At 35.9% G+C, this 26,010-nt stretch overlaps 2 protein-coding genes, 1 long non-coding RNA gene and 2 other non-coding genes across 5 annotated transcripts; 4 read left to right on the plus strand and 1 right to left on the minus strand.

Moving 5' to 3' along the window:
• Positions 1-4,086, plus strand: ALDH6B2 (aldehyde dehydrogenase 6B2). The gene is made up of 19 exons (XM_079060717.1): positions 1-157; positions 268-356; positions 925-996; positions 1,114-1,275; positions 1,381-1,459; positions 1,547-1,701; positions 1,830-1,893; positions 1,976-2,055; positions 2,132-2,197; positions 2,318-2,368; positions 2,462-2,613; positions 2,693-2,783; positions 2,879-2,959; positions 3,085-3,162; positions 3,268-3,303; positions 3,406-3,449; positions 3,540-3,618; positions 3,703-3,793; positions 3,882-4,086. The coding sequence occupies exons 1-19, from the start codon at positions 133-135 to the stop codon at positions 3,995-3,997; spliced, it is 1,611 nt and encodes a 536-aa protein (XP_078916843.1). The 5' UTR covers positions 1-132; the 3' UTR covers positions 3,998-4,086.
• A 1,468-nt stretch (positions 4,087-5,554) lies between these two features.
• On the minus strand, positions 5,555-6,915 carry LOC145123448 (uncharacterized). Its single transcript, XM_079058660.1, has 5 exons — positions 6,797-6,915; positions 6,363-6,416; positions 6,154-6,240; positions 5,873-6,036; positions 5,555-5,764 (listed from the first exon to the last, which is right to left on the minus strand). Exons 1-5 carry the CDS (start codon positions 6,816-6,818, stop codon positions 5,672-5,674), a joined length of 420 nt encoding a protein of 139 aa, XP_078914786.1. The 5' UTR covers positions 6,819-6,915; the 3' UTR covers positions 5,555-5,671.
• Positions 6,916-22,288: 15,373 nt separating this feature from the next.
• Positions 22,289-22,391, plus strand: LOC145127915 (U6 spliceosomal RNA). The gene has a single exon (XR_013716522.1). It is a non-coding gene; the product is annotated as a U6 spliceosomal RNA (small nuclear RNA).
• A 623-nt stretch (positions 22,392-23,014) lies between these two features.
• On the plus strand, positions 23,015-25,511 carry LOC145123429 (uncharacterized). The gene is made up of 2 exons (XR_013715142.1): positions 23,015-24,460; positions 25,136-25,511. It is a non-coding gene; the product is annotated as an uncharacterized LOC145123429 (long non-coding RNA).
• LOC145127914 (U6 spliceosomal RNA) lies at positions 24,266-24,368 on the plus strand. Its single transcript, XR_013716521.1, has one exon. It is a non-coding gene; the product is annotated as a U6 spliceosomal RNA (small nuclear RNA).
• Positions 25,512-26,010: the final 499 nt, after the last annotated feature.

Below are 26,010 nucleotides of genomic sequence, written 5' to 3' on the forward strand. Positions count from 1 at the left end.
CTTTTCTACTTAATCCAATCACACACTACTCTTTCTACCTATAAATTAACCGGGGACATCCGGACATATCGAACAAAATCAAGAGCATCATCATCCACCTCTAACAGATTCTCTCTACCCATCGCTAAAAAAATGTTGCGATTATCAATCCGACGAGGTAAACTTCTCTTCACTTTGTTGACGAAGTGATTTTGGTTATAATCTGCTAGTCTAGCTTGCGCTAATATGAATTTTACTGATTCGTTTTTGCGAATGATTGTGCAACAGTGAGACCTTTGAATCCTCAAATATTTGCCCTAAAAAATCGTAATCTATCTACCGCTACTGAGCAGTCTGTGATACACAGCGATCCTCCGGTATGGTTGTGTTCTTTACTGATGTTGACTGAATATCTATTTTGTGCAACTTCTTTCTATATCTAGGAGCTGGAAGTACATGTAAATGTAAAAAGTGAAACAACTTTCGGTTTTAGTATGTTAACCCCGAAAAACTAAAATCGTTTTGAGTGTTAATGGATTACCTGTTTAATTTTAAATTGATGTGGAATTCTTTGATTTCTGAGAAAAATTTGCTAAATAGATTGAGATTTACAAGTACGACATGATAAAATGGTGCTAAATGATCGAACAATATTCATTCTTATATTTGAACTCGGATTAGGACCAATTTTCTTTTTCAGACCACTTATTAGGCAGTTTATTTTGACCAATGTGAACATCAAGTAAGAAGTAATTCAATGTAAGATTATAAATTTCTTGTTGAGTATAACTGTATAAGCATCTTGTATTTAGGTTTCTCTAGTTTGATTGTGTATCTGGCAATTTCTAATAGTTAGCAACTTAGCATGCATATATGTTTTAGCTATTACTTTCACCATTATTGCATTTGTTCTCTTTCAAGGACTAATCGGTCTAATTGTATCAGAAAGTGCCCAACCTAATAGGAGGCAGCTTTGTAAATTCACAATCATCCGAGTTTATTGATGTTATAAACCCAGTAAGTCCTAAAACTCTTTCCCTTTTCCCTTTTCCCTTTTGTTTCTTGTTTATTCACATGATACATATCCATGAATCTTAACTATTATTGTCTAATCAACTACTATTATGGAGTTAGGCAACACAACAAGTTGTTTCTCAGTTACCCTTGACAAAACATGAGGAGTTTAAAGCTGCAGTATCTGCAGCCAAACAAGCTTTTCCATCATGGCGTAACACACCAATCACCACCAGACAACGTGTCATGTTAAAGCTTCAAGAGCTTATCAGAAGAGACATGGTTAGCATGTATATGTTATATACTTATATATAAACATATAGTTATATATATACACACACATACATACATACGTATATGTATTTATCAATATTATACTTGTGACAGGATAAGCTTGCCATGAACATTACTACAGAGCAAGGAAAGACATTGAAGGATGCACAGGGTGATGTGTTTCGTGGACTAGGTAAATTCATTGATGATTAAAAGTGTAGAAAGTAAGAAAACAAATCAAGATTTTGATATAATTTTAATTTGTGTGTATATTTTATAGAGGTTGTGGAACATGCAAGTGGCATGGCATCTTTACAAATGGGAGAATTTGCTTCAAATGTATCTCATGGAATTGATACTTACAGCATCAAAGAGCCTCTTGGTGTTTGTGCTGGTATATGCCCCTTCAATTTCCCAGCAATGATTCCCTTGTGGGTATGATTATGATTTATGATTCCCATTTCCCAATTTACCCTTGCTCTCTTTCACCATGAATAAACAAAAACAAGACAAAGTTATCTTGGTTCTTGATTCTTGAATCTTCCATTTAATCTTTCTTGCAGATGTTTCCAGTTGCTGTTACTTGTGGTAACACTTTCGTTCTAAAGCCATCAGAAAAAGATCCAGGTCATTGTTTTCTCCCTTTTTTTTTTCATAACAATTTTATTTTTAAATTTTTTGTTATTATACATTTATACTTTTTTTTCAGGAGCTTCTATGTTGCTTGCAGAACTTGCAATGGAAGCTGGTTTACCAAATGGTGTTTTGAATATTGTTCATGGCACCAATGTAATTTAATCATATCTTTCTCTCATTTCAATATTCAGCATCATCAATCTAATACTTTTTTTTTAATTTGAGACAGGAAATAGTGAATGCTATTTGTGATGATGAAGACATTAAAGCTATATCATTTGTTGGTTCAAACACTGTATGTAAAATCTTTTTTACATAATAAAGTTTATCCAACAATATATATATATATATATATATATATATATATATATATACACTAATCTTTTACTTTTTTACCATTATAAATTCCTCAAAGGCTGGGATGCATATATATTCAAGAGCATCAGCAAAAGGGAAACGTGTTCAGGTATCATTATCATTTCTTTCATCTTTTTCTATGATGATAATTGATAAAATAAATCTATATTTATAAAACTGATTATAGTTTTAATGGATGTAGTCAAATATGGGAGCTAAAAATCATGGAATTGTGATGCCTGATGCAAATATTGATGCTACTTTAAATGCTTTAGTTGCTGCTGGATTTGGAGCTGCAGGACAAAGGTGTATGGCTTTAAGCACTGTAATCTTTGTTGGAGATGCAACACAATGGTATTATATTATATTATTTTACTTTTTTTATTTTAATTCTATTGTGAATTTTGAAGTAAAATTTAATCTTATTTTTCAGGGAAAATGAGTTAGTGAAGCGTGCGAAAAACTTAAAAGTCAATGCAGGAGTAGAACCTGATGCTGACCTAGGTCCAGTTATTAGCAAACAGGCAAATAAAATTTAATTTTAAATATTATTATATTATGTACATAAACAATAATTCTTGTTAATTTTTTATTTGAATTTTGTTTTTACATTTATCAGGCAAAAGAGCGAGTGTGCAGATTGATCCAGAGTGGAGTTGAAAGTGGTGCTAAACTACTGCTTGATGGAAGAGATATTGTGGTATTTTTTTTTTTCAACTTCATGTGAAATCTGTTTTTTGGAATGAATGTAAGGGCAAAATGGTCATTTAGTCCCATTCAGCCGACTTAAATAAGGAGACATCGTATTGTTTTGATGTTGACTAGGTTCCAGGATATGAACAAGGGAACTTTGTTGGGCCCACAATCTTGTCTGGTGTTACTGAAGATATGGAATGTTACAAGGTATAAGCTTTTTCTAGTGCTATTTTCAGTGATGAAGATGAGGAAGGGCATTTACGTCTTTTGTACAAAGTATGTTATAAGTTTTAAACTTTTATCTTAATGCAGGAGGAAATATTTGGTCCAGTTCTTATTTGCATGCAGGTGTGTTAATAGTAATACTTTCTATATAAAATCATACTTATTTAACTGATTACGTTCATTCTCTTGAGGGCTAATTTCTTAATTTCACCTTTTATTTTTCAGGCCGACAGCTTGGAAGAAGCCATAAATATTTCCAACAGAAATAAGTAAATTTTATTCCTCTCTTTTTGTTTAAAACAAACTCCCATCTGTTTTGCTTTCATTATTTAAAAAAAAAAAAAAAACTTTTTCTGCAGATATGGCAATGGGGCTGCTATTTTCACATCGTCTGGTGTGGCTGCTAGAAAATTTCAAACTGACATCGAAGCAGGGCAGGTAAGTAATTTTACATATCCTATGAAAATTATGTAAAACATTTAAACTATTAAAATATGATTTTTTTTTTTTTTTTTGTGTCAGGTTGGCATAAATGTTCCGATTCCAGTTCCGTTACCATTTTTCTCGTTTACGGGGTCGAAGGCGTCATTTGCTGGTGACCTTAACTTCTATGGTGGGTGAATTTACAAATATGCCCTTTGTGATGTAGTAAAAGAATTTGAATTTGAGTTTGAGTTTGGTTTTTGGTGGTGGAATTGCAGGGAAGGCTGGGGTTAACTTTTATACACAGATCAAGACTGTGACTCAGCAATGGAAGGATTTACCGGGTGGTTCTGGTGTTTCACTTGCAATGCCAACTTCTCAAAAATCTTCATAATTGAATGTTAAATGTTGTATGGATAAATAAATAATAAAGTTGATTGCAATATTTGTCTGAAATGACTATTTTACCATTTTTCTGATTTATTACTTTATATTTATATTTGTTGATTAATGATATTAAATTGAGAACGAGATAAAAATAGCCACAAAGTTGCCGATGATGAGTAAGCACAGAATGTCCATATGATATAATGGTGATATGGCGAGTACACATAAGCCTACTACTCTCATTCACAATCAAAACCAATCCAACTATCCATTAAAAAAATAATTTATCTCTTTTTCACATACTCAACCCAACAAAACCCAATTTTTTACACCCATTAACATCCAAACCCAAACCAAACATTTATATTATTTATAATTAAGTTATTATATTATACAAACTACATATTATGTTTTTTTTTTTCAATTTATAACTCAATTTTTGATTATTTTTAAGATTATATAGATAATATAAAAAAACTATTAAAAAAATTCTTAAAATATATCAATACTGATATGTATTTGTAGACAAAATTATATTACGTATTTTAGTGTATTTTGTTTATTTTTATAATAAAAATAAAACGAAATTAATTACAAAATGATGTTTATCTAAAAAGAGTTATAAACAAAAAATAAAAGAAAAGAAAAAGAAAATGGGCGACTAAAGGTTTGGTGGAGCAAACCTGTCGTGGGTTTTCAAAGGAATTTCTAATTTCTTTTAAATCAATTGTGGCAACCGACTAAAGATTTAGTTGCGCAAGTCTAAGGCAAAATTGGAATCTCTATATGGCTTAGGTCCCGTTTGATACGCATCTTTCCAGGTCCAAACAGATCTTTCTGGCTGAATGGACCGGAAAGACTGTTTGATTTGCACAAAAAATGAGTCTTTCCCGGTAAGATATGTCTTTCCCAGAAAGCCCCAAAATCATATCTTTCTAGCTGAATGGGCGGGAAAGACAATTATGCACCAAACCCCGTCTCTTTCTTTTTTCTTGGATTATTAATTTTTTTAAATAACTTTTTTAAAATTTATTTTTTATTGAATTATTACTTTTTTTTTCATCATTCAGCACAGTTAATCAGATGTACAATCAAACAGCATGGTTTCTTTCCCAATCAGAAAACTTTCCCAGAAAACACTTTACCAAACAGCACTTTCCAAGACAGAAACTATCAAACGGGACCTTAGTGTCATCTCTTTAGTTTGACGATGATGAGTAAAGATCCGTTTTTGTTGAAAATTTGGTTGCAAAAAACATATTTATTAGAAGTTGATGAAAATGAAGCATATCAAACTTACTAAAACGTTGATATTATTAAAAAACAAAAAACATTTCAATTATATTATACCGGTTTCAAATCAAAAATAGAAAATAGTTTTGAAATATTATATCGGTTGCTATATAATGAAAGCAAGATATCCATAACATCAAATCCACTTTAAAAAGGTCAGGGGTATGAAGAAAAAGTGAGGATTGTTTGAAGAACAAATGCATACAAATGAAAGCAAGATATCTATAACACCACATGGTTTTAATTTTTAACCCATCATACAATCACATGATGAAGAGAACATCAAGATCATTTATTAGCCACCAAAGTTCATAACCACTCCAACAATACCCAAAAAATAAAGTTTCATTTCATCGGAATGTAATGTGTTGTGTGAAATTGCATACACTCAAGCATTCAGAGCTGTGTTTCTTCTGCATTCAGCCAACATATCCATGTAAAACTGGCACTTCCCAATATCACTCCCAGAGCTGTTAATACACTGCACAAAAAAAAACCAAGAAACATGAATGGTATATATTTGAAATCATCAAAAGATAGAGTGTCAAACAAACAAGAGATCTAAAATGGAGAGAATCAGAAGACATACATCTTGGAATGCCTTGGTGTGCATGCCACAAGCATCAGAGACAGGGTTGTTTGTAGGCATATCAGTAGCAGCAGCAACAACAGCTTCATGTTGAATTGTACGAGGACCCATCACAGCATCCACAGCCCTATGAGCAACAGCACTTCCAGTACCAAAAGCCATGCCTAAAGATGCATAATGCCATAATCACAGTTTCAGAACATGGACTATGAGATTATCACACTTATGGATGATTGATTATATGTGTGAAGATTTCAATCTATCTTTGATGATCAACGTACCTTGGGCTATAGTTGAACCAATACCTCCAAGCATCGACCCACCACCGCTACTCTGCTGAACAGGAGCAGGAGGGGGTGCACGGCTTGCTGCAACACCACAATCATCAATGGCAGATGTTAATCAGAAGAAGAAGAAGAAGAAGAAGAAGAAGAAACAAATTTATATGAATTTGATTTTGGAGTTTGAAAAAATGGCTATAAAGCGTTACCTGGGGCTGGAGGGTTGCGTGCTGGAGCACGAGCAGGTGCCCTAGCTGACCTTCCTGTAAGATAACCAAACATAAGCAAAATACGCAAAAATTGGGCAGATTCATGCGCTGTGTATCTTATGAAAGGGCTTATACAATAAGCATCGTTGTAAGTTTCCCATCGTAAGATGCTTTAGATATTAGAAAGCAGATTCCGAATATCCATAGCCCCATAGATCAACGATTTCCCAATCAAATCATGAAGGTATACAGATTCAATTACAAAATTAATCATTCGAACAATCACGGAAATGTAACGAAGGTTTAGAAACCCTAATATTGAAATGAAATGTTCGATAGTCCGGTGAGTTTGCAAATTTGATATCAAAGTATTGGAGCAATGTAGAATCGAGAATTTTAGGCTATAAAAATCATAGATCGGAAGAAAAACTTACCGCCGGAGCTTCTGCGAGGCATGGTGAGAATTCTAGAGAGAGAGGGAGAGGCGGTGGGAGGTAGAGAGAGAAAATACGTAGATGAGAATGCTTTACGATCAAAACCCTGATACCATGTGCGTATATTCTATTTATATGCAAAATCTGTGTTCCTTCGTTGTTGTATCTTATGCTTGAGATATTGTACGTTGTTGTGATAACGTTAAACCGGATAACCGGTTCCTTGACATACGGGGTTTATTCTAAACCGGGCAAAAATATTCCTTTCTAGACCAAAGATATGATCATTCACAAAAACACGTCATATATTTGCTCTTTTTCCTCCAAAGCGGGTAACTACAAAAATGGCTGTCATAAAGGGCCAAAAAAACTATGTAGTGGTTTTAATTAATAGACATAAAGTAAATGGATAAATTGATAAATTAGTGAGACTTGGCGGAGTGGATTCGCTAAAGCTGCTCGCCATCGGTCACTACGTATTTGGAACACCGCCGTCAGGCGTTCGCTAGGGGGCTCGCCATGGTTGCCTTGCTACAGACGAAACGAGATGAGAGAGAATGTTTGTTTGACTTGTGATTGGATGAAGGGGGATTGATGGGATCATTGACCACCATTTAATTCTTTAAACCTATTTTCTTCATTTAAAAAAAAATGAATGTTAGGAGTGCTACCACTCCAAATTAGGTGCTAAAAGAGAAAAATGGCATGAGACACAAAATGTGACAATGTGCTAAGAGTGTTACCACCCCCTAGCCTGAGAGTACAAGTTCTTTTATGTATTTTGGGCGTATTTTGACCCTTTTGACCAACTTTTTCATTTTGACACGTTGGTTATGTAATTTTGAGTCTCGTTTGTTGGACTAGCTTTCTAGGGTTATATTTGATGAAGATGACATTCATGTCTTTTAGATCTTTTCTTGGATGCAACAAAGAATGCAACTGTTGTTGTGTATGAATGACACTTTGATCAAGACTTTGACAATTCCAAGTGTGGTGGAGAAGAGCTTACGAAGAACTGAAACCAAAACCTAAATATGATGGTCCCAAATCGAATCTGAAATAACCCGTTTAAAATGGTTGGTTATTTTGCTAATTTACCAAAAAAATAAGTTATTTTTATTAACAATATTTTAATTTATGAGTAGTTTAAATATTATCCTCACTTTTTATTAGGGTGAGCATGGTGCATTTCAGAGTGGTTTCTGACTAAACCGAATCGAATAACACACATATCAGTTTTTGATATTCAAAACCAAAACCACATTAAATGTAATGACCCCTAAAATCCAAAGTAAAAAAAATTTATTTTTATTATAACCAAAACACTAATGTAACTTTGTTCAAGACATTGAAAGACATTTCAGTCAAAACAAATATCAGAGTCTAATCCCAAAGATCATATATTGCGGAAAGCACGTGTGTATGCGCTGCGATCGTCCCGAGCTCTTTCATTTGAAAACTAGAGTACCTGAAACAAAAACTGAAAATCATAAGCACAAAGCTTAGTGAGTTTCCCAAATACCACATATAATACAAACATACTGTCAGACATATCTGGGTGCCCGACCTACCCCTTCGGTCTATTTCAACCGGATATTGTCGAGCATATCTGGGTGCTCGACCTATCCTTGTCAGGCATATATGGGTGCCCGACCTACCCTTCGGTTTATTCCAACCGATTACGAAGATTATTTCACCCCTACCACTACCACATAATATCATACTATACATATTGTCAGACATATCTGGGCGCCCGACCTACCCCTTCGATCTATTTCAACCGGATACCAGGTCTATTTCACCGCTACCACTACCACATAATATCATACCGAAAGCATCAAGCAATACATGCACAACTGACAATTATCATGCAGACAATCATCATACTATAACATACAAGTGGGTCGGCCTTGGTGCCTTCGACCCACATATTCTACGAAGGGAGACTCACCTCGAATGCAGAAGCTTACTGAAAGAAATCCCTAGTTGCTGCTTTGACGCCTTCCCGAGCTATCAATACCAAAATATCACCCAATTAGCAATTGGGTTCCAACCCATGATCCATAATCCAAACTTGGGGTAAAATGACCATTCTACCCCTAGCCCAACAAGACTTACAACCAAGTCCCAAGCCCAAAACCAACAAGGCCCAAAACTATAAGATCCATAAAAACACATTAATGGCCCAATTTTCCAAATTGGGCCCAACCCATATGGGCCTTACCCAAAATCCCAACAATTCCTGGTCCAATAATAATTCTTCGATGGCCCAAAGACACAAAGCCCATTGGGCCCACCAAAGTCCAAAACCATTAGGCCCAATACAAAACCTTGGCCCAATTAGACATGCCCAAACAAGAGTTCAAGGCTATAAAATTCCTTTGACCAATAAGCCCAACACACAAAGCCCAAACCCAAGCCCGAAGCCCAAACGAGAACAAACCCAAAAGTCCACAGTTGAACGTACGTGGGGCGTACCCCTAGGTACGCTCAGCGTACTCGAAGATACAGATCGGGGCCTCAAATCAGTATGCGGGGCATACATGAACTTACGCGGGGCGTACCTGCTATTTCTCCAAAACTCATATTAGGGCTTAATCTGTTAAGTCCTTCCTTCAAAACCTCTGGATACCTTCCAACTAAGCTCTTAATGCATAAGGTCGGCAACATTATGCATTTACATGACTCAATGGGACCCAATCACCAATTTAATCCATTAAAACCCAACAAGAATATGCATGGACCTCAACTAAGTATCAAACAAACATTTTTATAAACTTGTAACCTTAGATCTGCCAAGAGTGGCAACTCAAAGCTTCTGGAGTGGTGCCCAACCACTAGATCTCACTCTTGAGGTCAAAATGGTACCAAAACCCACATAATCTTAGATCTCAACTTCTAATAGGCAAGTTAAGAACTTTTTACCTTTTATGAGCTAAGAATGTAGCAAATAGTCCAGATCCACAAGCCTTTCTTTGAATTACTACCTTGTAGGGATGAGATTTAGAATCGGAAAACCGAACCGGAACCGGAATCAGACCGGAACCGGAACCGTTAGAGCCAGAATATATAGAACCGGTTCCGGTTCCGGGTTTAAAAATTGGCTTTATCCGGGTTCCGGGTAATCCGGGTTTGGTTTCATCGGGTCCGGGTAAACCGGGTCTAAAAACCGGAACCGGTGTTTGGAACCGGAACCACTTTTAGGGCCGGAACCGGGTTTTTGTGAAACGTTTAAAAGATGCATATCTCGTTCGTTTCAACTCTGATTGACATACGGTTTTTTCCAACATGTAGTTTAGACTTTGTACATGATTTTAGACTATAAAATTACCATTTTTAGTGTTATATTCATTGACTTACAGTCCCCCAAAGTCAAGATATCAAAGCTGGAAGTTTTTAATTTTTCCGTTTTTTTTGTATTCGGTGAAAGTTTTAAAACATGCATATCTAATTCGTTTGAAGTTGGATTGACATGTGGTTTTTTCCAACTTGTAGTTTACAGTTTGTACATGAGTTTAGACTATAATTTTGTTATTTTTGGTTTAACATTCAATGATTTACAGTCCTCTGAATTCGGGATATCAAAACTAAAAATTTTAAACTTTTTAGCTATTTGTTTTTGTACTTTGTATTATGTGAAAATGTTAACACATGCATATCACATTCGTTTAAAATCGGATTGACATGCGGTTTTTTCCAGAGTGTATTTTAGAGTTTGTACATGATTTTAGACTATAAGTTTGTTAATTTTTGTTTCATATTCAATGAGTTACAATCTCCCAAAGTCGGGATATCAATATGAAAATTTTCAAAGTTCAACCCACTAAGTAGTAGTAATTACCAAAAAATTCTGGTTTTTCCGGGTTTTCCGGTTCTAAACCCACTTTATCCGGTTCCAACCTACCCACTTTGATGTTTCTGGATTTTCCGGTTCTAGACCCACTTTACCCGGAACCGCACCCGGAACCGAACCGGAACCGGTTCCTATATACCGGTCCGGTTTCAGGTTGTTAACCGGTTCTGGATTTTCCGGGTCCGGGTCCAACCGGTCCGGGTTTAGACCCACTTTCATCCCTACTACCTTGTACCAAGCTCCCACTCCTTGAAATACACTATAATCCACCAAAATGCACTTACAAGGCTCACAAAACTCTTGGATGCAACTATAGCTCGATATTTAGGGTTTAAGACACTGGAGGATGAAAGAGAGGCTCACACCATGGACTTAAGGAGCTTAAATAGTGAACCAACCCTAAAAATTAGGGTTTTGGAGCTCAGCACACTTCGTTACGCATAGTTTTTGTACGCTGGCCGTACTGCTCTAAGTCTCGCGTTTCACTTAATCAGCACTACGCTGGGCGTACCCCAGTTTACGCTGGGCATACTTACGCGCATACATCCTTGCATGCATGGGACGGCCTTGCCAAATGTCACAACCCGAAAATTTTTTGCTTTGAAAGCTCAGTCAGTCAACTCAACTGAGTGTCAGACTCATTGATAATGAGTTCTAGCCTGGTTAAAGGTCATTCTAAGGAGTTTTGAGTCTAGTACACTTAAGGAATGAGTGTTAGAATGTACCTGCTAGAGACACTGTTCAACAAATCAAGCCTTACCCTCATCAAAAAGAGTTCACGGCCACAACACTTGAGTTTACGGCCGTAAACTCAAGGTGGGCCGTAAAATCCCCCTTAAAGACTCATTTCTTTCACTTTTCATTCATTATCTCATTTCCACCTCAAGAAACTTGATTTCTCTCTCAACTATCATCCCGATTTTCATCCTAGATCTTCAAAAGTTGTAAGTGTTCTTCCTTGATTAGTTGATACATCTCTTAATCTAGCTTCATCCATTGATTTCATCCATAGAAATCATCTTTTCTTAGATCTTCAAGAAACACCAAGAACACACACTTTCTTGGACCTTAATCACCATTTCAAGCCTCTATATCGTAAGTACTCTTCCCTACACTTGATATCTAGTTAGGACTCATGCTTAGAGCCTTGAAAACATCAAAAGCACAAGAACAAAAGGAGTTTACGGCCAAGCCATCTCCCATGGCTGTAAACTCCTTTAAGGGTGCCATTTTGGCCATAAACCCTCCTAGATGCAAAGCTTGTGACCTAGAACCCTTCATTGATGGGAATAGGACCTTAAACTACTCTTAAATGCATAATGACCATGAGTTTACGGCTGTAAACTCCTTTAGGCCGTAAACTCATCAAAAGCCTCCATTGGGTTGGTCTTTCTCATCCTTGTGTACAGCAAAAGTCCCTAAAACTTTCCTAGCCTTCAAACACACACTTATGCATGTTTGACCATGAGTTTACGGCCGTAAACTCCCTTTGGCCGTAAACCCATAGTAGTAAACTCATGATAGTACCATTCCACTCTCCTTTGATGAATCACATGTGATTCGAACACTTGGTCAAAGTGTTTCCTAGTCCCGGAAGGTGTTTCCTTTCATATAGTTGCTTATAAACACTATATTCATGCCAATATATGTCAATATATGTCATTTAGGACTTGTTGTGTCTCGGGACTTCATTCGTGGAACTTCTCATCCTTGCACGCGTATTCGTTGAATCACCCACATCAGGTGAGTTCATACCCCGTAATAAATCTTTTAACTATTTTAAATGCTTTTAAGGGGGGGAATACAAGTTGAACACAATGATAATTGTGTAATTGTTTGTTATGAACATCTTTTAAAAGATTGCTTATATCTTTTATAAGTGATCAAAACATTTCAAAAACTCTTTTAAAGTTATGTTACTTTATAGTTTTACAAAAAATCCGTTTTTAAAGTACAAGCATAACTTAGTAGATAAATGAGTCTTTTCAATAACAGTTCAAGTAAAACATTAGTAAACTATAATAGGTATAGTTTAGGAAGATACTATTCATTACTTCTAGTACAATGAAGCATACAAAGAGTCAGTTCATACATGAGTCAAAGCATATTATGATGAGAAACAAACAGAACATACTACATACTAGACAGAGAGAACACACAATACAACTAGTACATACATTACATATACAAGTATACAATAACATAAATGTGAACCATCGTTTGGGGCATGGCATCACCTGTCATGGCTCGATTTGTAGCCAGAATCTCCTAGAGGGAGAGCGTGAATTTGGGTATAATCATATACTGGATTGACTATCCTACACCTTGCTGTTCGCTACAGTGGGACTTGCAAGTCTACGGGTGCCAAATGTCATTTCTTCTGACGTCTTTCATCGTCGTGTTATTAGTCGATAGTATGGTACAATCATATCACATTATACCTTAAATAACAATTGATTTAAGGTAGAAAGTACAATAGTAGTTACTATAATACAACACTATAATACTTTATTATTTCCCCATTTCATTCACATTGTGATCTTCTCACAATAAACAGTAATGTAAAAACTATATTTTTGGTTAATGATAGTCTCACTTGGGAAAATACACAACTCATGCAAGAAACAAACACACATAACATTAGATGCCTTGGTAGAAGGCTACGTTTAGTAGAGAGGACCATAATGCTAATCTTATGACTCCTTAATGTATACATCAAAGGATATATATATATATATATATATATATATATATATATATATATTAATAGGATCCGACAGGTAATAGGATGTGTGCTCTCCGCTTCATTTCCTGTTCCTTGTTTGGTTGTGGGCTTGGAACGAATTCACCCAGTCTATTTTCTATTCGATTCTAGGTATATATATGCTCAGTATACATTAAGTCATCATAAGGGTACCAGGTATGGGTAAAGTCATAGGACACAGAGTCAATGCACAGTTTTCTAGTACAAAACATACTTTCCAAATCAGAACTTTTGGTATACAAAACTAGAAACTTACCAGTAAAGGGTTTAATCCATTTTATTAAACTAGTATAAACTTAAAGGACCTTAGGTGATTAACTCTATAACACTTTAGTTTATACATCATGGTTATATATAATTAATACCCAATAGGTAGTTGGATGTGTGCTTTCCGCCTTACTTCCTGTTCCTCGTTTGGTTGTGGGCTTAGGGCAGATTCACCCAATTAACTTTCTATCCGATATTAGATCATATATATGCAGTATAAACTAAGTGATTATAGAAGTAATCACCGTGGTCACCATTTTATTATAAGAAATAAGGGTTTTCTTAAACAATCTTTTCATTAAATATAAAGGAACCATTACAATTAACTCCATGAGTAACAAGTGAATACACCAGGGTTATATACCACAATGATCAAACAAACAATGGGATGTGTGCTTTCCGCCTTAGGGCAGATGCGCACAATCGATTGTTTGTTTACTCTGAGTCTTATATAACTTGTATCCATTTAGTACTCATAGAAAGGGTTGTAAAGTCATTTTTACTTATCTTTCATTAAAATAGGAAATATAGGATTTTCTAGAGGAACAGACGAACTTTTCTAAACAGAACTTACAACTTACTACATCTTTCAACTACATTTTCAACTACATTTTACAACAACATTTTACAACTTACTTACATCACTAAAATCTTATGAACTCACCAGCTTAATTGCTGATCAACTCTTTCAAATAACTTGTATTCTCAGGAGACTAATAGACAGGTACTCGTGCTGGGAATTCAGAAGATGGAGCATAATAGCTTCAAGTCTTGTTTTGTTATTTGCTTATGAATTCTATGTTTTGTGAACACACGCATTGTAAACACTTTCTTTCTAATGAAATGGTTGTTCATTACTTGCTTACTATAATGCATATCTTGTGATAGTAAACATGACGTCCTCCACCCCCGAACGTTTCCGCCGTTCCGGTTTTGGGGTGTGACAGATTGGTATCAGAGCATTGTTTATAGTGAACTAAGTATATCAACCGATAAAAGATATACAACTATAAATACAATGGGGCTTAAGTGCTCTGGATAATGATATACTTTAAGAGTATAACGATAAGTTATAAAAATATACCTGCTTGCTTATACATGTAGACCAAGTATCACAAGAAGAACAGAACTAAAGTATTTAAAGGTTGAGCACTGTCGTAAAACCTAAACAGTTATGTAATCATAGCTAGGATCAATATAGCCTGATCAACTATATTCATTCGAGATGTGACCGACATGTGTTTGGGAGTGATGTGGTGTTGCAACAGTCTTAAAACTTATCTAAACACCAGTCAAGAGAATTCTAGATCAAGTACATTACATTAAAGTACTATAGGAGTATTTTAGGCCATGTAAACAACTTATGTGATAACTTAAAAGACCCTTACGGATAGGTCTATAATCTTGAAATGTATACTCTTAAAGTTTTATATAATTGAGATCTTATAGACTTAGAATTTGTGATCTACGCTTCACTACCCATTCCTCTTATGGTTGTGGTTTTGAAGTAGGATCATTTATTCGAAGGTCTATTTAATCTTGAATTATATACAACTTGTATACCTTGTGCAATTATAGGGGGACTCTGTAAGGATCACCCCATAAATTTACCTTAAATCTCATAGATTCTTTAGTCACGTCCATTCTCGCACGACAAACCCAGATAGATGTAACCACTTCCTCATAGTAGACAACAGAAGAGTCAGGAGGAAACGAGAGCAAGTTCATGAGGAGCTTTCAAAGAAGGATCAACCGAAGTAACCAAAACGTCTTATGAGTCACACTAATAAATAATAATCTTGGTTAACTTAATGAGCGTTGAGACACTGCTCACATTATGTGTTAGGATTATTTTCTTACATGCAACTGGTAACAGTTATTCAGGTAACAGATATTCATTCGAGGATAGCCATTTCTAATTCATAAAGTTTATGTAGTATAGACTTTTTATGAATTGTTTCCAGAACCCTATGGAAGTCAGGATCAGATACACTCAGAACTAGGATAACCTTGTCTTTCAGCTTTCGGATTATCTCCACTGCTATAGACTTATTCCCATCTCATCTTTGTACTCTTTTAGCAAATATGCCTCCTCCACAAATCGATACGGCAACTCTAAATGATGCAGTAGCTGCGGCTGTGGCAACAGCCATGGCTCAATATCATCCTACCAATTCCAACAGAGGTGGAACACCTGTTCATTCTACTCAAGGTGAGGTCCCTGTGCGCTCGAGAGAGTGCTCCTACAAGGACTTCACCAACTGCAAACCCCTTTCCTTTAATGGAAATGGTGGAGTCATCGCTCTAATGCGATGGTTCGAGAAAACAGATTCGGTCTTCGAAATCTGTTCGTGCCCAGAAGGGAGCAAAGTGAAGTTTGCTGCCTGCACCTTCTCCAACATAGCCCTGACATGGTGGAACAGCCATGTTAAGTCACTGACCCTATCAGTGGCTAACTCAATAGGTTGGGGAAACCTAAAAGAGTTAATGATGGAAGAGTACTGCCCAAGGGGCGAAGTACAAAAACTGGAACAAGAACTATGGGAGCTCAAGATGGTCGGCTCAGACATAGTGGCCTACACTGACAGGTTTAGCGACCTGGCAGCACTATGCCCCGGGATGGTTACCCCGGAGAGCAAGAAGATAGAACAATACATTTAGGGTCTGACTGCTCCGACCCAAGGATATGTCTTGTCTTCTAACCCAGCCACATTTGATAGTGCCAAACGCTTGGCCCAACGACTCATTGACCATGGAGTCCGCCATGGTGTAGGAGTCCTCATTCTCGAGCCATCAAAGGGAAAGGACTATAATCAGAAGTCGGGGAACAAGAGGAAGAAGAAGCGAACAACACAGGACACCCCGCAAGAGAAACAAGCGAGTACTATGTACGTCGCTACAATGCATGCTGCTCCAGCACATGCCAGTCGATATGCTGGAACCCTCCCGAAGTGTGGAAAGTGCAACTATCACCACACCGGAGTATGCCGGGAAATGCAGTGTCTGAACTGCCACAGAAAGGGACACACAATCCGTTTCTGCAGGGCACCGGCTCAACCGATCTCCCAAGTCCCCGGAGCTGAAGAAAACCAAGCCTGTTATGGCTGTGGTGAGCCTGGATACAATCAGAGGGACTGCCCGATAGCAAAGAACTCATGAGCTGATGGACGAGTTCTGATGATCACCGCCGGAGAATCTACCCCGGAGTCGTCAGCGAGCAGTGGTACATTTTTTCGAAATGGTAATTACTTTAAAAATTAATTAATTAATATTTATATAAGATTAAAACTTGGGGAAAACACTTAAAAAGTAATTATAATAACTCACATATTGAAATAGATCACAATATTCAAGAGAACTAAAAGATCCGTTTAGAGAAGCTATGATGGTGTATCATATACATCATGGTTGTGAATAACTAAGAGGCTGCAGGCTTAGAGTGAGTTATTCCGCCTTAATCCCTGTTCCTTATTTGGTTGAGGATTTGAGGCAGAGTTACTCAGTCGACTGTCTTATTCATCTTAATTATCCATAACTTGTATATGACACATGATCGTAGTGGTACCAAGGAGGATCATGATATAAAGTATCATCACCAGTTATCAAAGCACTTTCATTTGTATGTATGCGCACATAGCGGTACGATACGTAGGAGTGTTAACATCAAAGGGAAAACAGAAAGCACTGGAACACACAAAAAGTACATTGTCGAATACACTAGGGATACATCATCGTATAACATACATTTCTTTCAAATTGGTCAAAACTTTGTTCAGTAAAGAGTTCGTTACTATCATTCGTCATGAATTGGCGTGGTCCTCACCATACTAAGTTCATATGTTTCTATCGCCTCGATCGGCAAGTTCTCAGAACTTTCGTCATTCGTATCGACAGTCCGACCTAAACCTCAATTTTATCTTTCGTATTCTAAACCCCGAAGTACTCATGCGAAGAATACTTTGTCCTCCGAAGCCTTATCGTCAGATGTCCTCAGACCGTCACGAAATACCACTCGTCCAGCAGACCAAGTTCAAGCACAAAGGCTAAGGACGAATACAGCCCGCCTATCCCTATTCAGTGTATACGCGAGGGTGGTATATGATTATGATTACGCAGATTTAGTATGTGTGTTTTCACCCTATCTCCTGTTCCTTGTTTGGTTGTGGACCTGGGGCAGAGTCGCACATCCGACCGTCTTACTAATCCTAATTATGTACGACTTGTATACACGAGGTAATGATAGATGGACCAAGTACGAATCCTATCATGAACACCAGGGCAAAGTTTCCAGGTCTACGAGTGGGTATTCTACAAATCAGAGGAGCGCCCCCAGTAGTGCAGTAAGAAAGCTAATTTCGGGACGAAATTCCATCTAACGGGGGGATGATGTGACAACCCGAAATTTTTTTGCTTTGAAAGCTCAGTCAGTCAACTCAACTGAGTGTCAGACTCATTGGTAATGAGTTCTAGCCTGGTTAAAGGTCATTCTAAGGAGTTTTGAGCCTAGTACACTTAAGGAATGAGTGTTAGAATGTACCTGCTAGAGACACTGTTCAATAAATCAAGCCTTACCCTCATCAAAAAGAGTTCGCGGCCACAACACTTGAGTTTACGGCCGTAAACTCAAGGTGGACCGTAAACTCCCCCTTAAAGACTCATTTCCTTCACTTTTCATTCATTATCTCATTTCCACCTCAAGAAACTTGATTTCTCTCTCAACTATCATCCCGATTTTCATCCTAGATCTTCAAAAGTTGTAAGTGTTCTTCCTTGATTAGTTGATACATCTCTTAATCTAGCTTCATCCATAAAAATCATCTTTTCTTAGATCTTCAAGAAACACCAAGAACACCAAGAACACACACTAGTGTTCTTGGACCTTAATCACCATTTCAAGCCTCTATATCGTAAGTACTCTTCCCTACACTTGATATCTAGTTAGGACTCATGCTTAGAGCCTTGAAAACATCAAAAACACAAGAACAAAAGGAGTTTACGGCCAAGCCATCTCCCATGGCCGTAAACCCCTTTAAGGGTGCCATTTTGGCCATAAACCCTCCTAGATGCAAAGCTTGTGACCTAGAACCCTTCATTGATGGGAATAGGACCTTAAACTACTCTCAAATGCATAATGACCATGAGTTTACGACTGTAAACTCCTTTAGGCCATAAACTCATCAAAAGCCTCCATTGGGTTGGTCTTTCTCATCCTTGTGTAGAGCAAAAGTCCCTAAAACTTCCCTAGCCTTCAAACACACACTTATGCATGTTTGACCATGAGTTTACGGCCGTAAACTTCCTTTGGCCGTAAACCCATGGTATTAAACTCATGATAGTACCATTCCACTCTCCTTTGATGAATCACATGTGATTCCAACACTTGGTCAAAGTGTTTCCTAGTCCCGGAAGGTGTTTCCTTTCATATAGTTGCTTATAAACACTATATTCATGCCAATATATGTCAATATATGTCATTTAGGACTTGTTGTGTCTCAGGACTTCATTCGTGGAACTTCTCATCCTTGCACGCGTATTCGTTGAATCACCCACATTAGGTGAGTTCATACCCCGTAATGAATCTTTTAACTGTTTTAAATGCTTTTAAGGGGGGGAATACAAGTTGAACATAATGATAATTGTGTAATTGTTTGTTATAAACATCTTTCAAAAGATTGCTTATGTCTTTTATAAGTGATCAAAACATTTCAAAAACTCTTTTAAAGTTATGTTACTTTATAGTTTTACAAAAACTCCGTTTTTAAAGTACAAGCATAACTTAGTAGATAAATGAGTCTTTTCAATAACAGTTCAAGTAAAACATTAGTAAACTATAATAGGTATAGTTTAGGAAGATACTATTCATTACTTCTAGTACAATGAACCATACAAAGATTCAGTTCATACATGAGTCAAAGCATACTATGATGAGAAACAAACAGAACATACTACATACTAGACAGAGAAAACATACAATACAGCTAGTACATACATTACATATACAAGTATACAATAACATAAATGTGAACCATCGTTTGGGGCATGGCATCACCTGTCATGGCTCGATTTGTAGCCAGAATCTCCTAGAGGGAGAGCGTGAATTTGGGTATAATCATATACTGGATTGACTATCCTACACCTTGCTGTTCGCTACAGTGGGACTTGCATGTCTACGGGTGCCAAATGTCATTTCTTCCGACGTCTTTCATCGTCGTGTTATTAGTCGATAGTATGGTACAATCATATCACATTATACCTTAAATAACAATTGATTTAAGGTAGAAAGTACAACAGTAGTTACTATAATACAACACTACAGTACTTTATTATTTCCCCATTTCATTCACATTGTGATCTTCTCACAATAAACAGTAATGTAAAAACTATATTTTTGGTTAATGATAGTCTCACTTGGGAAAATACACAACTCATGCAAGAAACAAACACACATAACATTAGATGCCTTGGTAGAAGGCTACGTTTAGTAGAGATGACCATAATGCTAACCTTATGATTCCTTAATGTATACATTAAAGGATATATATATATATATATATATATATATATATATATATTAATAGGATCCGACAGGTAATAGGATGTGTGCTCTCCGCTTCATTTCCTGTTCCTTGTTTGGTTGTGGGCTTGGAACGAATTCACCCAGTCTATTTTCTATTCGATTCTAGGTATATATATGCTCAGTATACATTAAGTCATCATAAGGGTACCAGGTATGGGTAAAGTCATAGGACACAGAGTCAATGCACAATTTTCTAGTACAAAACATACTTTCCAAATCAGAACTTTTGGTATACAAAACTAGAAACTTACCAGTAAAGGGTTTAATCCAGTAAAGGGTTTAATCCATTTTACAACTTACTTACATCACTAAAATCTTATGAACTCACCAGCTTAATTGCTGATCAACTCTTTCAAATAACTTGTATTCTCAGGAGACTAATAGACAGGTACTCGTGCTGGGAATTCAGAAGATGGAGCATAATAGCTTCAAGTCTTGTTTTGTTATTTGCTTATGAATTCTATGTTTTGTGAACACACGCATTGTAAACACTTTCTTTCTAATGAAATGGTTGTTCATTACTTGCTTACTATAATGCATATCTTGTGATAGTAAACATGACGTCCTCCACCCCCGAACGTTTCCGCCGTTCCGGTTTTGGGGTGTGACACCAAATATTTCCATTAGGGACCAAAACTGGCAATAACTTCAAAATACCATAACCCCCTCATCCTAGGTCCGTTTCCAACGAACCTTATATCCACGAAAAGGTGGCGAGAAGCCCTACGCTCCAAACAACACACCCAAACCTTAAAACCTCCTGAATAAAACCCAAAATCTACAAAATACCGAGATACCCAATTACAATCATACCCTTGGCTCCGAAGACACACTCGAATACTTGGATCACTTATACCATGACAACTACATCCGAAATGGGCTAGATCCTTCCTTTCTCGAAGCCCTAAGCCTCATGACAACTGATGACTAGGCCGCAACCCCAGGCAACAGAGCAAATCTGAAACCCATTGTTACATTAAACCAATCGGTTGCGTTTTTTTTCGGTTTTAATTAATGCGTTTCGATTTTTTAAACCCCATCCGCAACTATAAAATTATATACTAAAACAAGAAGTTTCGGTCTCCCAAGTTAATATCGAATCAAACTCCAAATATTAATGTTTGTATGTCGGTTTTGATATTTTATAGATAAAGACAAAATAATTGTATATCCATCAATCGATGTGAGAGTAGATGTAATATAATGTATAAGTTTGCAATTTGATCAATACATTTATAATTAGAGAGGAAGAAGGAATTTTACCAACTAGCCGATATGGGATGAGTAAATCACAACAACTAAAAATCAAATAAAATAAGTTTAAGGAATTTGAACCCTAAACCTCAAATTCATATGTTCACCACATTAACCAACTCGACATGCTACCAATTGTTATAAAATTACATAGGTTTATAGAAGATATATGTAAATAAAATATATTTATATATACAAATCGATGCAGTTCGGGTTTTTTTGCAGTTTTCTAATTTCTAAAACCGAAACTAAACTGAATATTTCGTTCTCTGAAAAAGTAGAAACTAAACCATTAGTTTTATCTTCGTTTTTGGTTTTCTTTACAGATTTCTATTTGCGGTCTAGTTTTTCCGGCCCAACTTTTTATAATGGGGGATCTAATATAATTATTATTTATGAAAATTAAAAAAAAAAAACCCAAAAACGTCGACTCCTTTCTATCTATACGACTATATTAGTAAAATACTAAAAACTAAAATGTATAGATGTCGTCTTATACTCTGGTTGGTTTGGTGCCTGATACTGATAGGGTTTCACCATCTTCACTTTGAGGTGGTAAAACAAAAAGAGTGCAGTGAAAATTAGGGCTTACAACCAAATAGTTAGATTATCGTCTGATTAAAACAATGCCATTGCTTCCCACATCGGTGGCTGGAACGAGGGCTTACAACCAAATAGTTAGATTATCGTCTGATTAAAACAATGCCATTGCTTCCCACATCGATGGCTGGAACGTAAGCTTTTGATTTTATAATGCTTCGCCTTCGAGTATAGTTCGTCCCTTCGGGGACATCCGATAAAATTGGAACGATACAGAGAAGATTAGCATGGCCCCTGCGCAAGGATGACACGCACAAATCGAGAAATGGTCCAAATTTTTTTTTACCCTAATTCGCTCGATCGATTGCTGCATCTCTTTTTCAGATTCGGTTCAGAAAGGTACCGCTATCGGATCCTCTTAGATTCAATGCCATTTTTTCGCTTATCTCGCTAAAAAACTTATTGATTTCTTGTTATTTGCTGCAATTTCTGATGCTTATATGGATTCACAGGCATCAAGTTTATTATACAACTGTCTTTTTTAGAGGTGGAGATGAGGGTTTTTCTTTTTCTGTTTGATGTAGTTATTGTCTTCAATAGCTTCTGTTGGTTTCCTTTGTTCTTAATTGGAATTGGTGCAACTTCTGGGTGTATCATGTGTGTTTGATAACAATTAACAATCACAAACTGTCTAAAGTTGCATACTTTAACATACTTCACTGGTTCGTTGGTTAGTTTGGAATAAAGCCACAAATATGATATGATTGGTTAGACACATGATTCAGTCCTTAATGATAATGATAGTGGTTGGAAGTTTATAAGAGTTCTTTTTCGTCTTCAGGCTTGGACATTAGTTACTGAAATTATGATGTCATGTTCATAGCAACAACAACATGGAAATATGGGAAATTCATTAGTCCTGAATGGCTGATAGCATCAATTGATGATGAAGGTAAGGTATGCATGATATTTCTGATTAGTCTCTGTTAAGCTGTTAACTTTTCATGATACTTAAGTATCAGTTGTTCAATGCACATGTTATCTCACTTTCATGTCTATCATCACAATATTGTAATTTCAGTTTTTTATTAAAACATTCCACTTTAAAAGATCTTATCACTTGTAACATTGTACTTTCAAAATTCTCTTATTAGGACATTATACTTGATAAAATATACTCAATTATAGCAACGAAAATTGCCTTGTATTTAGACGTCAGTTATATCAAGATGACAAGATCCATTTAATATTGCTTTTATGAACCTAACAGAAAGCATGTTCTGCTATTTCTGTTTTAGTTGATTCTACTAATAATTTCAGGACTTGAACTTGAAACTGGACTAACGCAATTAGTGCTAATGATGGAGGGGTAATTTTGTCATTAGCGTTATCTTTTGTTTACATGGTTTTGAGTAATTAGAATCAATACATTAAGCCTTTTGATTGAATTTGTGCTATTTTTTTGTGTTTGCAATGTGGATTTAAAAATATAACTATATAATGAAAATCTACAAAAAAAAAAAAACAAACAAACAAAAAAATTTATGAAATTGCAAAATGCATCAGTCACATTGTGTGTAACCTTAGATGGTCCAATAATGTCTCAACCTTAGGATCCTATTAATGTTTCAAGCTCTTCATCGACGACAAATAGAGGTCCATGTAACTATTTTTCTCCATGTCACATAACTTAAACTTGTTCATGTGAAAAAAAAAAAAAAAAAAAAACTAAAGACACAGTTGTTGACCAACAACGAAATATCGTGGACAAAATTTAAAAAAAAAAAAATTGACTTTCGGCTTGGTTAATATTAAAAAAACGCCTTTCGATTTGGGTAACAGCCATAATTTACTATTTGCATTCACATAAAAACCCTTTGCTCATAAACCAGGTAATAGTCATTTTTTGAGAAAATTAAATAAGTGAAATTCTTTTGTTCAAAAAAAAGGATGAGAAATAGAAAATAAACAGCACACATCTTGATTTTTTAGTAAATCACCTTGTGACTTGTTCATTTTGCTGTGTATGTTGACTTTGATTACTCTTGATGGGTTCCAGTATGTTGACTTTGAGGTAAAACGAAGAAGAAAGTAAAAATTAGGGTTTTCCATCCTAATCAATTTCTAAATTTGCTCTTTTGATTCGTGGTTCCCACATCGGTGGCTATTGAAAGGCGTTTATGCTTTATATATCCTGACCTCGCATCATATATCGTCCCTTCGGGGACATCCGATAAAATTGGAACGATACAGAGAAGATTAGCATGGCCCCTGCGCAAGGATGACACGCACAAATCGAGAAATGGTCCAAATTTTTTTTTTACCCTAATTCGTTCGATCGATTCAGCGGCGTATTTCACTAGTTTTTTTGTTTCTTTTTTTTTTTTTTAATTCAATAGCTCCAGAAAGGTACGCTATCTGATCCTCTTAGATTTAATCCATTTTTTAGCTTATCTCACTAAACAGATTATTGATTTCTTTGTTATTTGCTGCGTTTTATGATGCTTATATGGATTCACATAACAAACGCTATGATCCATTGCTAATGAATGTAGATGTAATGTGTTAAGCTCCTTGTCTAAATAGTCTGGTAGAATCAGTTCATAATCAGGCATCAAGTCTATTATACAACTTTCATCTTTAGAGGTCGCTGTAGACTGTTATGTCCTTGAAGCTTCTGTTGGTTTCCTTTCTTCTTAATTTGAATTGGTGCAAGTTCTGGATGTATCATGTGTGTTTAATAACAATTATAGCAACGAAACTCGCCTTGTATCTAGAGGACATTGCTATAATTAAGTAGAAGTAGGTTGCTATATAATAAACAAATAAACGAACGTATGTTGTTGTTTCTTGCATTTAACCTAATATTTGTTGTTTTACATCTTTCTAAATAAATCTTACTTTTTCTTACATGATCAGATGATTAAAACCGACAACATTTTACAAAATTGTATATTTTATCTAGATCGCGTTATTTGTGAATGTTTTCTACTAACTTGCAAAAGCTAATGCCTTTCACTGTGCTTTATTTTTAAATATTTTCCTTACTTCTAACATTGTTTGTTTTGTATTGTTTTTTATTAGTGATCTAGAAAAGGCAAACACAACCGACTTTAAAAGAATCTTGAAACTCACCATTCAAATGATGGCACCTTCCTTCATGTTATCCCAAAGTGAAAACAAGTTGCATTACCGAGGCACAAGTGGTGAAACACAATTCAAATGATGGCAATAATGTAATATTGTGAAAAAGTATGTCTTAAATAGAAAGGCCCGGGATATACCCTCATGGTGTTATTTAGAACTCAACTTAAATTCTTTGTTATTATTGTCCAAAGATATTTTTTTATTTTTACGATTGTAATGATCTTGTGTAGGACAGTTTGGATGCACTGCTTGTTGTCTTGCAAATTATAAGCTAAAATGATTATGATTTATGAGATGTATTACTTCATCAGAACTCAAACTAGGTGACTTGTTGAACTTTTATTGTTATAACTGTTAGCATAATGCTTCTAAATGATCACAAGGGTAGTTTCGTCATTTTTTACATAAACAGGGATAACATTGTAATTTAATTAATTTGGTAGTTAGAAGTTAGCTAAGTTTGTTTGTGCTCTGTAATGTCTTTCCCTTCTGTATATAGATTGTATCTCTTTCATTTGTGAGAATTAATGGAAAACATTCTTCTCTTAGATTCATTCTTTTCTTCATCTTTCTTCATCATGAAATTCTACATGGTATCAGCTTGATCTTGTGAACGTCTTCCGCGAATCATTTCAATCTCTGTTTTTCGATCATTTTTTTTTGCAATGGCTGCACCACAGATTCCGATTGAATCTTCAACAATCGACATTTCTAGCCCTTATTACCTTGGTTCTTCAGATAATCCTAGTGCAGTTCTTGTTTCTACCATTTTCACTGGAGTTGGATTTGCTACTTGGAAACGATCTATGATT

Source organism: Lactuca virosa, chromosome 7 (genome assembly GCF_052849685.1).
Source record: "Lactuca virosa cultivar CGN04683 chromosome 7, Lactuca_virosa_CGN04683_v6, whole genome shotgun sequence".
Classification (NCBI taxonomy): Eukaryota; Viridiplantae; Streptophyta; class Magnoliopsida; order Asterales; family Asteraceae; genus Lactuca; species Lactuca virosa.